The sequence below is a fragment of the Sturnus vulgaris genome, chromosome 8 (assembly GCF_052056855.1).
Source record: "Sturnus vulgaris isolate bStuVul1 chromosome 8, bStuVul1.hap1, whole genome shotgun sequence".
NCBI classification, from domain to species: domain Eukaryota; kingdom Metazoa; phylum Chordata; class Aves; order Passeriformes; family Sturnidae; genus Sturnus; species Sturnus vulgaris.
Genome location: NC_142250.1, coordinates 20,599,353 through 20,614,883, shown reverse-complemented (window position 1 = coordinate 20,614,883; position 15,531 = coordinate 20,599,353). Strand labels below are relative to the sequence as shown.

Below are 15,531 nucleotides of genomic sequence, written 5' to 3'. Positions count from 1 at the left end.
GAGTTCTCTTTTTGCAATCTGACATTGACTTGAGCATGCAGTTCTCAGATCTGCTGTTTTCTAACAGCATCTCACAGTTAGAAATTCCTAAGCTACCACAGGACCTGTGTCACCTGGGGGAAATGACAGCAGTGAGCTCAGCTGGACATGCACCAACATAAAAGCAAAAGAATAAGAACAGAAGGAGATCAACAGTTTCTTTTAGTGGATCCACACCCAGAAAAATGTTTGTGTGTTTCAGATCTCAGTAGCCTTTGAAGATAAATATCCTCACAAAACTGCTGGTTACCTGCTACTCACACAAACACAGCCACAAAGCATTCACTCAGACTGTGAACTCATTATGCATGAAAAGTGTGCCAGGGAGATCCAGCAGCCTTTGTTGTTTACAACAAGAAATAACTGCTCCACAGTCATTCATGACTGCAGCTAACATATGGCTCACAGAGTGTGATGGCAACCATTGCCTCAGGTGGTTCACTAACCCATCAGCTACTGCTGGTAACAGCCAGTATCATAGGGCTTATTACTTAATTAACACAGCACTTTATTTGTATTACTTCACTGAAAAAAAACAAACCAAACCAGCAAAGCACTCGGAAAGCTGCAGGAGACATGGCCATCCCTCACTATGCATACAGCAGTCTCCAACTGTGAAATATTCTGGCCAAGCTATCTTCCTGTATTTCTCCACAAGGATAGGTAGATTTCAGCAAGATGCTCCTTAAAAAATACACCTTGGAGGATCAGTCCTCCTGGCTGACCACATTATAACACATCACAATAGAGAAAAGAGGCTAACAGCTCTCTGCTACAGCCCAAGTGTATTTGCTTGAGCATTACCAACTGCCTGCTGAAAAGGGGCAATCAGGAAATTTGGTGCCCCTGGTATGCTGGCCAGATGGGAAAGGTAGCAAAACGTTCAATTTCCATAAATTCGATTCCATGGTGACAGCCAGCTTAGCACTGTATAAACAGTAACAAGCTCAGAACAATAATACACAAAATATTTCTTCTGGAGTACTGGATGTAATCTCATCCCACTTCTTCAGGAAGTTGATCCCATGATCATTTCACACCTTCCAGAACCTGTATGTCCTCACCTGTATGCCCAGGAATGCTCTTTATGCCACCACAGCAAGCTCCAAGTACTTGCCAGTAGCCACCTGACAATTCTTGGGCTTAGAAGGCCTGCCATCTTATGGAACATCATGCCAAGTCTCATCTGCCCCAAAGTCAGAAGCTTATGGTCAGACAGGCAATAAAACATTATCTCTTTGTCTACATGCCTCAGCTCTCACAAAGCTAATTAATCCTTCTCCCTTGCATTAATCATGGTCCCCTTAAGATGTTTTCACTGAATTCAACATTCATGGCATAAACGTTGCTCCAAGTAAGCCCCAAGTCCACATACAGAGTACATCAAATGTCAGAAGACCTAATCCCCCTTCATCACATAGCCACAGTAACACACTACATCATTCCTAACAAGGTGTAGGAGGGAAATTGTCTTGCCCCCTTACCTGCAGAGAACAGAAGGTCTGGGTAAATGGCTCCATTCGGACCAGGTAAGATGCCACTATAATTGCTGATGAGTAGTGAGTGCAGTAATGGCACTGGGCTGACAGGTCTCCTGGAAATTGCACACAAATCAGATTCCAGTAAAAATCCCACCATTTCAAGCCCATAGCATCCAATTACCACAGTACAACTAAATAGAGAACAGGTATTTTAAGCAGAAAATTCGAAGACCTGTGAGCTACAGCACACCTTGCACTGAATATGTGCATTGAATGTGCACAGTTACTACTGAACTATGTTCATTTTTGCCTTCCACATTTCATTTTCTGAATAAGAAACTTTTATATCTTTCAACTTTCCAGACCATCCCTTTCTCTAGTAGTTCCAAATAAGATCTTGATCTCCAGAGGTCCACAGCTTCAACATTCTATTTCCTTTTCTTAAGTTAGCTGTCAGTTAACCTGCATGCAGCAATCTTCTACATGTAGCTTAGCTTACAAATAAAACCAATGTGTGCAGCTTTCCTGGGGAAAATTTTCCAGGGGCCATTGCTTTTTGCTGTAGCTTTTTTCCTGTCCAAGGGAAGAGAACAGAATGCAGCAGTACAAGGCACATAAGGCAGTATTTGTAGGAGACATTTCTATTTGAATTGTTAGTCAGTTTGTATATAGCCATGAGAGAGGGTCTCCTTGGGATGGTGTTTCCCTTAAGCCACAGCTCTGCAAAGTTTTTGGGTGTTCTGAAGGGATTCAAGCTTCTGTTGTCTATTAGCCTCCTAAAACACTCACCCTCACTTTTCTCCACTTCATTGAAACGCTGGATGAACTTGTGTTTCCTCTCCACAGTCTGTGCTCCCATGGGCTTTGACAGGTCTCGAAATGTATGAGGATCAGTGAGGTTTAGAGTCTGAAAAGAAACCCAGCAGAGATGGAGATTTTAAGATCTTAGACATCATAACTATCCCAGTGACACTGGGAGGTGGTAAGGCTGCGTGGGAAATTTCACTCTTACAGGAAGGTCACAGGTTTACCCTCCTCTGGAACTTCACAAATAAAGGTCCTGGCAGGTTGCAAATTGCTCTCAAGGATTTTCTGTCCCAAACTCCTTCTCTGTGTTCACAGAAACCTGTCCATGCCCATCTGCTGAGCTGATGCAGGATGTCCTTAACTAAGGCTGTATTAAACACATGTTCATCCACAGAACATGATCCTCAGTATGCTGACCTGAAGATCAAGCTAATCTATATGGAATCAGTACAGTTCAAACTAATTACTTCAAATTCTAAACCCTTGGTCTAGATCACTCTGCTTCAATAGCATCATTCCCCAATTCTTTGTGCACAGGAAGTGCAGAATTCTGCAGCCAGCACTGACCTCAGAGTGGTAGTCAGCAAGGACCCAAGGAAACACAGGATACTGCATGTAATCATTGTAGCTGCGGCCAGCCAGAGTGTTCAGGTACATGAGGTAATCAAAGTTGCTGATCTCCCTCTTCTGCAGGGAAAGGAAACAAGCATTAAAATCTCCAGACTCTGTCCCTAAAAATCCCTGCAAAGGCACCCTCACAGGCCTGTGGTTCCCAGGTCCACCAGGACAAGAATTATTTAAATAGTGAAATCAATTATCCTTTGCAATTCAGATCTACACAATACCTCTTATACAACAATCTGTTCAACAGAACCTGTCTTTGTTCAGTCTCTTCTTCAAACAGGCCATTTGCATTTGTCTATAATCACACAGTGCTTTTATGCTGTATTTGCAAAACAGAGCACTTTTTCTTGATTTAAAAGAACCAAATGCATTCAGCCTGGATATTGGAAAACCCTGGACAACTGTCTATACAGAAAGGACTGCACAAAGTGCTACATACGAGTAAGAAGGTATGGATTTCTTCATTTGTCTTGAGTCACCAAGACCATGGCTACAGAGAAGTAAACATGTTTCCCAGCTCAGCACAACATCTGTGCATGGGCATTCAACTAGGTGGCTCTCTTTGGTCTCAATTTAAAAATCTACACGAAATCACACCAGATCTGCCAGACAGTAGCACCCTATGTTTCATAGCAGGAAGAGCAAAACCTCTGCAAAAACCAGATGTAAATACTGTGCTCCTCTTGCCAACAAGCTCACCTCCAGCAGTGAGAGAACAGCTTAGGCCTCGAGGTACCTATGTACATATCTGTGTGCAGACATATCTGTATGGTGAAATTCTTTGCTTAATCATGTGCAGTCAAGATTTAACTTACCTGCCACTTCTGGAGCATTGTCTTTTCCCCTCCTGAGTGCTTCCTGTATGGAACAAACATTTGATTGGAACAGCCTACTTCAGAACAATAAGAAAAAGTCAACACTGTGTTGCTCCCTGTGCCCCCTGCTATCAATGCACTAGAAGGCTGAAGTTTCATCATTGACCAAACAATTCCAAAATCAGTGTAATTGATTAAGTTAGTGCTGTTGTGAGTTAAGCCACACTGCTCAGTCTGTACTCCCAGTCTCAAGCCATTGCAGAGCTATAGATTGCTAATGACAGGTATCATTACCCCTGTCTGCTTCTATTCTGAAGCCTTATTCTCAAAAGCTCACGCTTTTCTGAAGCATTCAGAAAATGCTGCCTTAAAAACAGAAGTCTCTCAGTCTCCATATCAAAGACTGTTGTTGCACAAAGCACTTGAAACTAACATAGTTCTTAAAGAGTGGATTGTCATTTTAATAATTTTTAAAGCAATAAATATGTATTTTCCACATTTTTTGTTCTCAAAATGCAACTTGTTATTAAAATTTTAAATAAAAAAACTACATCAACTAAAAGCAGAGGAATTCACTTGAAAATAAGAAAGTCAAAGGTTCTGAGGAAATGAAAATTGTATTTCAACTGCACTGAACCAGAACACATGTCAGTATTTGAAGACCATGGACTTGCTCTTGTTGATACCTAGAGACCAAACTGAGGCAAGTGACAACTGGATATCATGGTTTAACCCCAGCTGGTAACTGAGCCCAACACAGTCACTAATGCACTCTCCCTGCATAGGGATGAAGGAATTGCAGGAGGAAAAGTGAGAAAACTTGTGGGTTAAGGTAGTTTAACAGATAAAGCATAGGACATGCAGGCAAGCAAAACAAACCAAGAAATTCACTCAGTACTTCCCGTTGGCAGGCCGGTATTGAGCCATCTCCATGGCTCCATCACATGTAACCATGACTTATGAAAACAAACACCATCACTTGGAATGTGCCTGGTGGGAAAGGCTGAAGGATATAAAAGGCCTTGACCCTGTGTAAGCACTGCTCAGCAATAACTAAACCATCCCTGAATTATCAAAATTTCTTCCAGCACAAATCCAAACGCAATTTTCTTCTACAATGAGGAATATTTACTCTATCCCAGCCAAAACCAGTACACAGACTGAAGAAACTTTTCATCTGCCAAAGAAAACAGGCTTACAGATACAATACAATACTGGTGGTAAGAGAGGCTCTTCCATTTAAGAGTAAAACAAATCCTAAGGCACCATCTCAGAATCAGAACATTTCACTCCATGAAGTGTAAGGAAATCAATTTAGCATAGATCATAAAACTACTGCAGGAATAACTAGCTGCTATTTTTTACTCTTGTGCTCTGTATTGGATCACACTAGAAATCCACAAAGCAAGGCTTAAAGTAGCTTCAAAGATCTAAATAAAACATCAACATGGTCTATGATCATTACTGTTTTATTGAATTTGAAGTAGTAAATTCTTGTCAACCACCTCTCACGCTTATGAATAATTGTTTTAATGCCTATTCAATCCTGGGCCAGTTAATAGCATACATAAAGGAAAAACACTGCAGTTTACAGATTATTTTATTCCTTGCTTAGGACTCTCTTCAGAGAAAAGTGTGTTTGAGAGAAGGATTTTGAATGCATAAACATGAAAGCCAGGATGAATTCTAGCTCGTGGTCACAATTCCTAAGCTTTGCTTAGGTCTCCTGCTAAGCATATGAAACCTAATAATGATAGGCTATGTTTCTAGAAACCAGTAAACACAAAGGTGTAGAGTTCACCAGTACAGAAAAATATGATCTTCAGTCTTTGTTCAAAAAAAAGAATAGATTATACAATTTAGACAGTGTAAATCAGAAGAAATTCTATTGACTAGAGTAGGTGTGTTGCACCCCTAGTTTGAGCAACACATGGCTCATGAATGTGGGAACTCCAAAGTACAAAAGAGGTATGATGAACACTTACCCTTTAAAATTAAGTCCTCTCACACTCTATGAACATTTCACAGAGCTTTGCCCCAGTGGCCTTTGTAAGGCCTCCAAGAAACATTTGGAACTCAGGGAGGGTATCTTAAAGGGATGTAACAGGATCAGGATTCCTGGCATTATTTGAAGTGTGGTTGGATTAAGCTGTTTGTTACAGAGCGATCAAGTTAGGTTCTTCTCTTTCCACAGGGGCATACTAAAAGCATCCAGGTTTATTTTGGATTTCTGGCTGAGTTAGAAAGCAGGGGAGAGCATTATAAAATGCTTCACACAGGACTAAAGTGGGCCAGTCTTGTGTGGATGTTATGCAAATATACATATGTTGATTTGTGGGTGCCATGACTCCCTTGTGAAACACATCTGCTTCTCACAAGCCCTAAACAGCTACTAAGACTATACAAGGGTCAAAATAATTCTCTCTGCTGACTTTGGGAGCCACTACATAACTCAAAGAGGTTGACAAGTTCACCATGTCATGAAAATAAGCAAGGCTAAATGTAGTCTCTCCCCTGTAAAAGCCATCCTTCTGGGTCTCAGAGGATGCTCCTTCTAATTCCCCAGAGATCTGAAATTCTCCATTCTCCTCTGTTGGCTCAGGTTCTCGAAACAAGAATTGCATTACAGGCAGCTCAAGCCTACTCCTACCTTCTCCTTGATAATCAATTAGCATTTTTCCAGCCAACACCTCTCCAGATAGCACAGCAAGAGCTCAGTGTAGATGAAGGTCAGCTATCCAACTGCAGTAAGTGTGTTTATAAATAAATAAATAATCAAAGGCTGCTTTGTAAAATAAACTGAAGTGCTTTATAAATATAAATAACTGAAGTTCCAGAGGGAGTGAAATCATATAGACTCAAGAGAAGTACCTACAGATCTATCTATGTCTTAATTTATAAGGTATTTGTAGGGCACCAGCCATGGCAGAAAGTAAACACGATGTGTACTAATGATGACCCACCTTTGGCTACTCTATCCATAAGTGATTTATTAATCCCTCTTCCATTAACATCAGACTATGATCTCACCCTTGTGATAGCCAGTTTGCCATTTGCTAGAGACAGGTGGCCTTCAACCCATTTGGAGATTCACTGCAGATGAGATAATCTCAAAGGATAAGATTTTGCCCTCACTAAAATTAATACTAAAATTCCAATAAAATTAAGAGATTCTTAGATTTCACAAAAACTGGTTTAATTTTATTTTTATCCCTTCCATTCTCCAGCCTACAGTATAAAAAACTGTGCCAAGGCTCTCCTAAACCAACTTTTCTTTAAGAATCTGTGCCGTTTCCAAAGATATTGTAAGGAAAATCTTATTTGTGGTAAGCCTCAACTTAGCTCCAAGTCATACTATTAACAGAGGAAAGAAGACTTCAAAAGAAACACAAGCTTTCCCTTGTGAAACAACCAAGTCTCTCTCAAAATTAGAAATGTGTTAGGTTAGACTACTTTATTCTAAAGGTACAGTGTCTTCCTTGTTTGATTGTATCAGTCCACCTTCTGGTCATGCTTCAGAATGCTAAAGAATTGAGATGTAATTAAAAATAAAAAAAAAAATGCCATATTCAAGTAGGGCTCCTTGAATCAGGGTGTCTTGAAGGGACTATGGAGGGGAGAAAGGAATCTCCCTCATTTATGGAACACTACTTGCACCATGTGCATTCACAGTGCTTAAACCAAAGGGATAACATTTCCACTGTGGAGATGCTGCACTCAGGCATACTTCAGGTCATGAAGAAACACATCAAGCAAATCCAGTTTAAAACACATCCAGTAAATCCCAAATCTGTTTAGGTGAGCAGAATGCAATCTCCAACCCTGCAATCAAACAAGTACGTTGACATTATCAACTTTATGCCAATAATATCTTGGACCTATTATCAACAAGAGAGGCCTCAATGTTGCATTTCCTGTGAATATTACCTGAACAAACCACTCAGCTTCTTCTCTGCCATAGTAGGATTTATTTTGGATATTATTTTGAAATTATTGCAATCAGCTACTAAAACTTGAGCTTGGTAACCTCAGTCATAGGGACAAATTTCAATAAATTCATGTGCTCCAGAGGGAAACCATTATACCAAGTGCACTTTTGAAGGGTCACTGATAGATATTGCAGATAGATGTGACAGACAGATAAATTGCAGCTCATGTCCTCTCTGCTGCACCAATGAATGAGCCTTCCCTCCTGTGTCCACATCTATCCCATTTGCCATGTGCTAAGGATGGTATCACAAGTGTTGTGCGTTTTAACACACACAGACAAGTATCTCTCACTCTGCTACAGCCAAGTAAAATGAAATAGTCAGGTGACTAAAATGGACAGTTAAGGCAGATGCTTTTTCTTTCGTCATAATTTGAAATATAACATTTCCAGGCACTGCATGCCATTCAGTTCTTTTCCTTCCAGCTCAATCTTGCATTCTGGAACCAACCATTATGCTAACGATCTCCAAGGGTGTAGCACTCCTGTTGCTTAGTAACACAGGTTTCATAATCTGCAGAAGGAGCACTGGAGAGCAAGACCCTGGAGTTGGGGAAGACCTTTCGCCACTCCTCACCGGCACGCTCACACGAGCTTCTCCAAGAGCTGCCATTTCCATCGAGGAAGTACGATTCAGAATTCACAGGACTGTGGAAAGGAAACTGTCCTGTGTTTCGTGCTCATGGGTTTATTTACAGACTGAAAGACTAATTCATTATTCAAAGAAGAGCAGACAGAGGACAACAGCACAGTAACAGACTATGAATGCTCTGCCCACACTACTGAGGAAACCCGAGCAGCTGCTGACATCTGCACCTCACCCTCTCGGCCTTTGGAGCTACTTAGCAGGTAAGATCATACACAGGGGCAGCCTGGCAGAATTGTTTAGATGAAACTGTTCTTGCTTATTCTTGGTGGGCCTTGGTTTTGCAAGTGACTTTGCACTGTGTGATAGTATGGTGGCCCTGAAGTCATCTGGCAAAGTAAGAATATTAAGAATGGAAACTTTTCTCAAACTATGAACTCATGGTAGAATTTAGTCTAAACCTGCCTGTTAGCAAGAGACTGCATTTAAGACAGTCAATGAATTAACTTCTTCCACAAGACATCCTATCCAACAATAAGGAATGGTAACAGGTCTGTAAGCAAGGAAGTGGAACTGTTTGTCTTCATGCAGAATCATTTGCTGTACGAATGCTGGTTTTAAGCTCTGCATGCAAGTATTTCATTATAGATGACGGTACCACCTATTCCATGGGTGAATTAGCACACATCACCTCACAGCCTTCCTGCCACCAGAGGTGCAGGGAATGCAGAGCTCAACTAGCCTTGGCAGGCCTGCTCTGCAGCATGCAGAATTCCAAGAGCAAAGACAGGAAATTTCTCACAGCATAGTTCAAGATGGGCTCAAGATGGTTCTGTGCAGCTTTGGGTGTTGCAGTGAATTAGGAAGCACCAACCCTAGAAGAAAATAATAGGCAGAACCACGGAGAAGGACGTCCTGAAGCACCAAGCAGTGCTACAGGCAGAAGGCCAGCTCTTCTCCTGCCTGGGCCAGGAAAGGAAAAAGAAATGTCCAGGGTCCAAATATGCAGTCTTTTAGGATCAGATCTTCTTCTTAGGGCAGGCTTAAGATACAATGGGTCATGACTGACCCCTGTGCCAGCAAGTGCTTAAATGCAGATAAGGAATAATCCCCAATCCTTCCTTGCCTCAGAGAGACACTGACAGTCTTAGCAGTGATGCTCAGTTCCGTCCCTGCAGCTCCCAGCATCACTGACAGCCTGATGGGCTTGACACACATTTTCTATTAATTTCTGTATTGGACCAATCTCTAAACTCTGGGACTGTTAAACACTCCTAAAGCTCTGGGCTTTCAAAAGCCTATCCAGGCCAAAGATTCTAACAAATGTGGATAAAAAGGGAAAGGGTTTTCTAGTCAAGATCCATTTTAGTGAGACCTTATCACAGAAATACTGCACCCTCCACCCAGGAAAAGGCTTGCTAACAACTCAGGGGGTGAACCTGGCAGTGGGGTTTAGAGAAAACAGGTGGAAAGTCTCATCATCATTTCTTAGGTGGTAGGGTAGGACATGTACCTCTCTCCCTGCTGTTCCAGGACATGCACTGTAAGATTGAACAGGCATAATTAACATTTAAGCAAGGAGGACTCCTGTGATTCCTGAATTTTTAATATCAGTGGCTACAGAAGTGGGGCCCTCTTACACAGAGCCAAAGACAATGAGACACGGCTAAGTAAGCTCCATTATCTCCAGCTACAGCCCTGTAAAACTGATAATTAGTTTACAAGCATGCAGAGGCAGGAGAGCTATTCATCCCCTTCAAATTGTCAAGCACACTAAAATGTTTCTGCAGTCCTGTAGTACTAATCCCTATTTTTGGAATTGCAAATTATGTTTTTCTAAGTTTGAAATGTGGCTCCAAGTATTAACCCAAACTAAATAGCACTTAGAGTGAGTACTCCCTAGGGACTTGATCATCTGAGAGGTTCACAGCTGGATTTTAAAAAACCTGACTAATGAAGGCCGTGAGAAGAAATCTTTGTAGTCTGGACATTATGCAGCGCATCACACAAAAAGATCTGCCTTGAGAAAAACCACACTGATCTGTTTGCTTGGACTTCTTAAAAACCTGAAAGGGGCAGGTCCAAAGTGTGTAACAGCTTGGAAAGGGTTATTGGCAGGGAAATAGTGAAGCCCAGCAGGCTGACCCGGCGCACTCGTCCTGCCAAGGCTCGTACGCCAGGCTCCCTCTAGCGCTGCCGGGCACGCACAGCGCACAGCGACCCGGCACGGACACCCCGCTACCACCACAGCGGCACCACCCCGCGACTCTGCCTCCATGGTATTCTTGGAAATAGGAAAGGAAACCATTTTGGCTCAATGTTTCCCCCTCGGATTTTAAATGAAAAGTAACAGAAAAAATTTATGCGGGATGGAATACAATGTTTTCTGAGATTTAGACATGTTTTTAAAAAGATTTTTACAAGAAATTATGATTTTGAAATGAGGAAAAAAAACAACATGCTTTTCCTTGAGGCTTCCATTCATTTTTAAAGGCATGCTTGTTTGAGAAGCTTCACTTATCAAAAAGCACTGAATTCTTGGTCAAGCCATCCAACACAAAATTCAAACAAAGAAAAAGTCGCACTCAAAGGTCACCTGGTTCATGTCAACTACAGGAAGCAGAAAGTCCCTTTCCATTCCATTTCCAACACATAAGAAAGCTCCCCTATAGATCTTTTTCTGAAGCATGGTAGTCACCCCACTTCTGTGCACCAGAAAGGACTCAGGGTATCCTGTACCAGCAGTAGAGCCCTGGCATTCCCCATACTGCTCAACTTTATCTTCACAGAATTGCCAACAAGAATATTGCATAAAATCCTTAAAACGAGTGAGCTGTGATTAGAAAACCCTGCTGTTTTGATCTCCAGAACTTTCTACTCACTCCTGGGGAAATTATTTATCCTAACATCAACAAAGGTTGAAAGAGTACTTATTTACACTGTACAGTACTTTACTTCAGTTACCAGCCAACATATAACTAGAATAGCATTGACATTGCCTCTTGGTAATATGGTTCTGTAAGTACTCATGAGAGACAGAAACATGGGAGTGACACACAGAAACATTTAACTGTTTTTAAATATTTTCATATAAAATAACACAAAACCTATTTTGGAACACGCCCTCAGGGCAAGACTGAATCCACTGCACTGCTTCCAGTATTTTATGAAGCATCTGCCTCATTACAGAGCTCTTGGGAGAGTGAGTGGTAGCTGGGTTAATGCTTTTGCATTATTTTGGGCTATGGCATGTAATTGAAAAGAAGCTGAAATGCCTTAGTTGTAGCTTGAGCTTCCCCTTCATGTATTCACACATGATTAATGAGTAGCCAAAAAGCCTGAAGGGTTTGTAGAGAAGTCTTTCTAATAGGGACATGTATTGTCGACAAATCCATATTTTGTCCTAAACAATCATTCATCAAAGCTGCAATTTGACTCTTCAAAATTAAATGCCAGAGCACCTAGACCTGAGATTACTCAGCTGTAACCTGTGCTCCTCTCTAAACTCTCACTGGGAGGGACATTGTCATCCATTTCCAGGGAATCAGCCTATTTCCTTTGCCACTAGCTATAATTAGCAGCTGTATTTGATGACCTTTGATTAGAAAGAGTTCACTATCCTGACAGTAAGTGGACTATACTCTTACAGGCCTCGTTCCATGTAACACATGCTGAGCATCAGTATGAGTCAAAACTCTGACTATTACACCTACATGCATTTTTCTGAGGGCAGGGCACCTTTGCAGTGGGAGACCCTCTATCCCCCAGCATGGACAAAATAACAAGGTTAGAGTATCCAGAGGAGGAGACACTTAGCAAGGCCTGGTTTAACATGGCATTAAAGCAGCACTGGCATCAATCCCTGTTGCAGTTTGCCCTGTAGGTGATGTATGAACTGCCAATAGTTCTGGCAAGTCTGGGTGCCCACCATGTTCCCGAGTCCTGCTCAAAACAAAATGATTAATAATTTCCTTTAAACTTTTAATCTTTCAAAAACATCCAGAGCCCAAATCTCAAGTCCATTACACAAGAAATTTAACCAACCTGTTAGCAAATGCCAGGCCTGTAAATATGGCATCTGCTCAACTAGGGTAGAATGAGACAATTTTGGATAGCTTCTTTTAATGCAGTCTCTAAGGACTGTGTTGAGACCCACAGTATATTTTTCTCCAATCCACAACTGGCTGATGGATAATAACATATTTCATTCAGTTTCATTATATCCTAAGATCAAATCGGTATTTAGGAATGAAAGACAGCAAATGTCTGTCACTTGTAATTTCACACTGTAATGTAATATAGATGTTACATTGCGATGAAATAATATTGTAAATTATTAGAAGTTCACTACTGAAAATACTTTCAGGAAGAATTTTCAGAGTTGCAGATTAGCAGTTGAAAAATTCTGGCCTCAAAAGAAAAATTCTGAAAAGTCTTGCAGTTATATTAACATATAACTGTGTGATTAACAGTTGGGGCTTTCAAAGGCTTTATTAGAATTCTCACATTTTATCCACAGAGTCTGGTGTGTCTGTCCATCAGGAGAGAGATGCCACCCAAGGGAAAAGGTCCACAAGGGAAAAGGATCACCTTGAAAGTGGCCAAAAATGCAGTCCGGGTACTTTTTAATGGAAGGCGCCGTCTTGAGTTAAGCAAAATGGGCATTACCACCTTCCCCAAGTGCCTCCTGGAGCTGGCTGATGTGGAGGAAATTGATCTGAGCAGAAACATGTTAAGAAAGATTCCAAACATCATTGAGAAGTTCCAGAATCTGGTGTGGCTGGACCTGCACAGTAATCAGATTGAGGAGCTGCCAGCAGAAATAGGCACACTTCAGAACCTTACTTTCCTGAATTTATGCAACAACAAGCTGACCACAAAAGGTCTACCAGAACAGCTGACCCAGCTCAGGAACCTGCGTACTCTCAACCTTGGCTTGAACTGTCTTGAGACTATTCCCACCACTCTCGGGTCTCTGAGGGAACTTGTTGAGCTAGGTCTCTTTGACAACTCCTTGACCATCATCCCAAAGAGTGTGAAAAAGCTCCCCAAGATTGAGAGAATGAATGTAAAAAGAAACCCTTTACCAGAATTTGCAAAGGAAGAGGAGCCAATTGACACCGTTAAACGCATAGAATCACTTTACTTAGTAGAAAAGAAAGACCTGTGCAGCACCTGCCTGCAGATGTGTCAGGGTGAGAGGGATGAGCTGCACAAGTTAGAAGACATGACACCTGGCCCCTCAGATAAGCCAAATTTCACTTCACTCACTACACCCAATTCCACTGCAAGGGATAACCAAGAAGAATGGAGAATAAAAGAAGAAGAAGATGACAATCCTGAAAATATACCAAGACACTCTACAGACCATATTCCAGGAAGTCCAGCCCAATAAAATACAAATAAAAAGCTGACCTCCCTCCTCCTCCATTTTCGTGCAGTTCTGCTTCTTTAAAGATCAGCTTCATTTTAGAAGCAGATCTCTGTGGTGTCTAAAATGAAAACCAGAACAACTAAACCAGATATGTATTTACATCTGGGCCTGTCCCTACAAACTGTTCTCCATGTTTGGGCTTTTTGGAGTTTTTTGTGTGCGCAGCCTCCGGTGAAGGGATCTTTTAAAAAATAGGATTTTCTAGTAAATCCATTCCCACCACTAAGCCCCAAATATTATTTCTGTTCATTTTCATAAGGTGAGACACAGTTGAACTAGTCTCAGGAATTTGGAGGAAAAGGCAAAGACCTGGGAACCTTCTGCTGCTGGTGGCTGCCACCAAGCTCTCAGAGTCTCAAACAGGCACTGGCAGTGTAGGAACTGCAAGCCTTTTCCAATTCAGCAGAGACAGCAAACAAGTGTTATGCACAGGAGTAACTAACCAGTGCAAACACAGTGCTTAGAGATAGATGACCAGTGATCCTGCTTGCCATCAGGGGGCCAGATTGTGCAAGTTCTTCGGGATTTTGAGTGCTATACCTAGGTGCAGCAATCTCCAAGTTGCACAACACAAACAGCACAACTGCCCATACTCATAGTGTTCTGTCAGCCTCTGAGTGTCTCTCCAAGGAAGATGTAGAAGGGGTAGGAAAAATATTTCTCTTTTCAAGGGTCCCAGGCTTATCACTTAAGCAGTGACTAAAGTGATTAAGAGAAGAGTCACTGTTTTCCATGATCCAAGAGTCAGCTTCTGAATTGATGAAGTCAGGATTGACATCTCCACAGCACTTTTAGCTTTCTGTTGACATATACATATGCACATGTGCATCTGAGCACACACATTCACTCACTGAAATCACATCCTTAGGGCAGAGAGTGCTGACGTCCTGCAAACAGCAATATACAAGGGACAAGCAATGAGCAGATTATAAAAGCACTCAAGTGTGACATGAGAAGGGCTGGCAGTGGCCATAATAACCTATGGTGACAGCAAATATTTAAGTATATTTGAATGAAGAATAAAGTGCCAGGAGCACTTTATTTTTTAAATGACTACAGTAAAGCCTGGGAGTCAGAACTCCCGTGTATCTCCTAAGGACTAGGTGAAAAAACTGATAAGGGATTTTCCAGAAATTTTATTACCTCAATGTCATATGATGCATCAAACTAGTAATTTCTTCTTTCCATGCTTCAACTGTGCAATTAACAGTAAAGAATTTAACAGTAAAGAATTGGTCAAAGAATTTAGTCTGGCCTGCCTCTTTGTCTCATGTATGGCAGGAAAAAACTGGAAAGCTGTGGAAGTCGGCCATTGTCCCCCTAGATGGGGAAGAAGCCTCAAGTGCTGCTTTTGAAATTTTCTAACTCTGAAACCGCTCCACAATTCAAACAAGGGAAAAGTAAACTCAACAAGTCCTCAGGCTGTTGGTTCTGACTGGTAAAGGGAAGCACACTTACTGAGGTAATTTCCTCCAACTTTCCACTTAAACACAACTTTTCTGGCTTCAATACTTCAGCAGTGATTATAATAAATGTTTATTCTATTTCAGTTCATGCTCTAACATGGTCCAGCCAAAGGTATGCCAAAGGCCCTTTATTGTTCTCAGAGTGATTAAGTTGCATAGGGGCTTCTCTCAGGCAGTGGAGAAAAGCTGAAGGCAGAGCCTTACTGGGATTCAGGGCAGACTACTTTAGACCCAGGCATGCAGCCTGTCTCAAATCCTGAGATTAACCATGAGTCAAGTGTTTCTTGCAAC

At 41.5% G+C, this 15,531-nt stretch overlaps 2 protein-coding genes across 2 annotated transcripts in view; one reads left to right on the top strand and one right to left on the bottom strand.

Annotated features, from left to right (window-relative positions):
• The window catches only part of WDFY4 (WDFY family member 4), a 127,508-nt gene that overhangs the window by 24,408 nt on the left and 87,569 nt on the right, over window positions 1-15,531 (bottom strand). Inside the window, exons 48-51 of the mRNA XM_088169085.1 lie at window positions 3,767-3,809; window positions 2,895-3,014; window positions 2,310-2,427; window positions 1,524-1,633 (exon numbers count right to left, since the gene is read on the bottom strand). Coding sequence (XP_088025211.1) covers window positions 1,524-1,633; window positions 2,310-2,427; window positions 2,895-3,014; window positions 3,767-3,809 — 391 coding nt within the window. The remainder of the gene's footprint in view (window positions 1-1,523; window positions 1,634-2,309; window positions 2,428-2,894; window positions 3,015-3,766; window positions 3,810-15,531) is intronic.
• LRRC18 (leucine rich repeat containing 18) lies at window positions 8,283-13,768 on the top strand. Its single transcript, XM_014875364.2, has 2 exons — window positions 8,283-8,603; window positions 12,860-13,768. The coding sequence occupies exon 2, from the start codon at window positions 12,890-12,892 to the stop codon at window positions 13,733-13,735; it is 846 nt and encodes a 281-aa protein (XP_014730850.1). The 5' UTR covers window positions 8,283-8,603; window positions 12,860-12,889; the 3' UTR covers window positions 13,736-13,768.

Excerpts from the sequence above, each read along its gene's own strand:
- LRRC18 (XM_014875364.2), top strand. The coding sequence starts at position 12,890 with ATGCCACCCAAGGGAAAAGGTCCACAAGGGAAAAGGATCACCTTGAAA.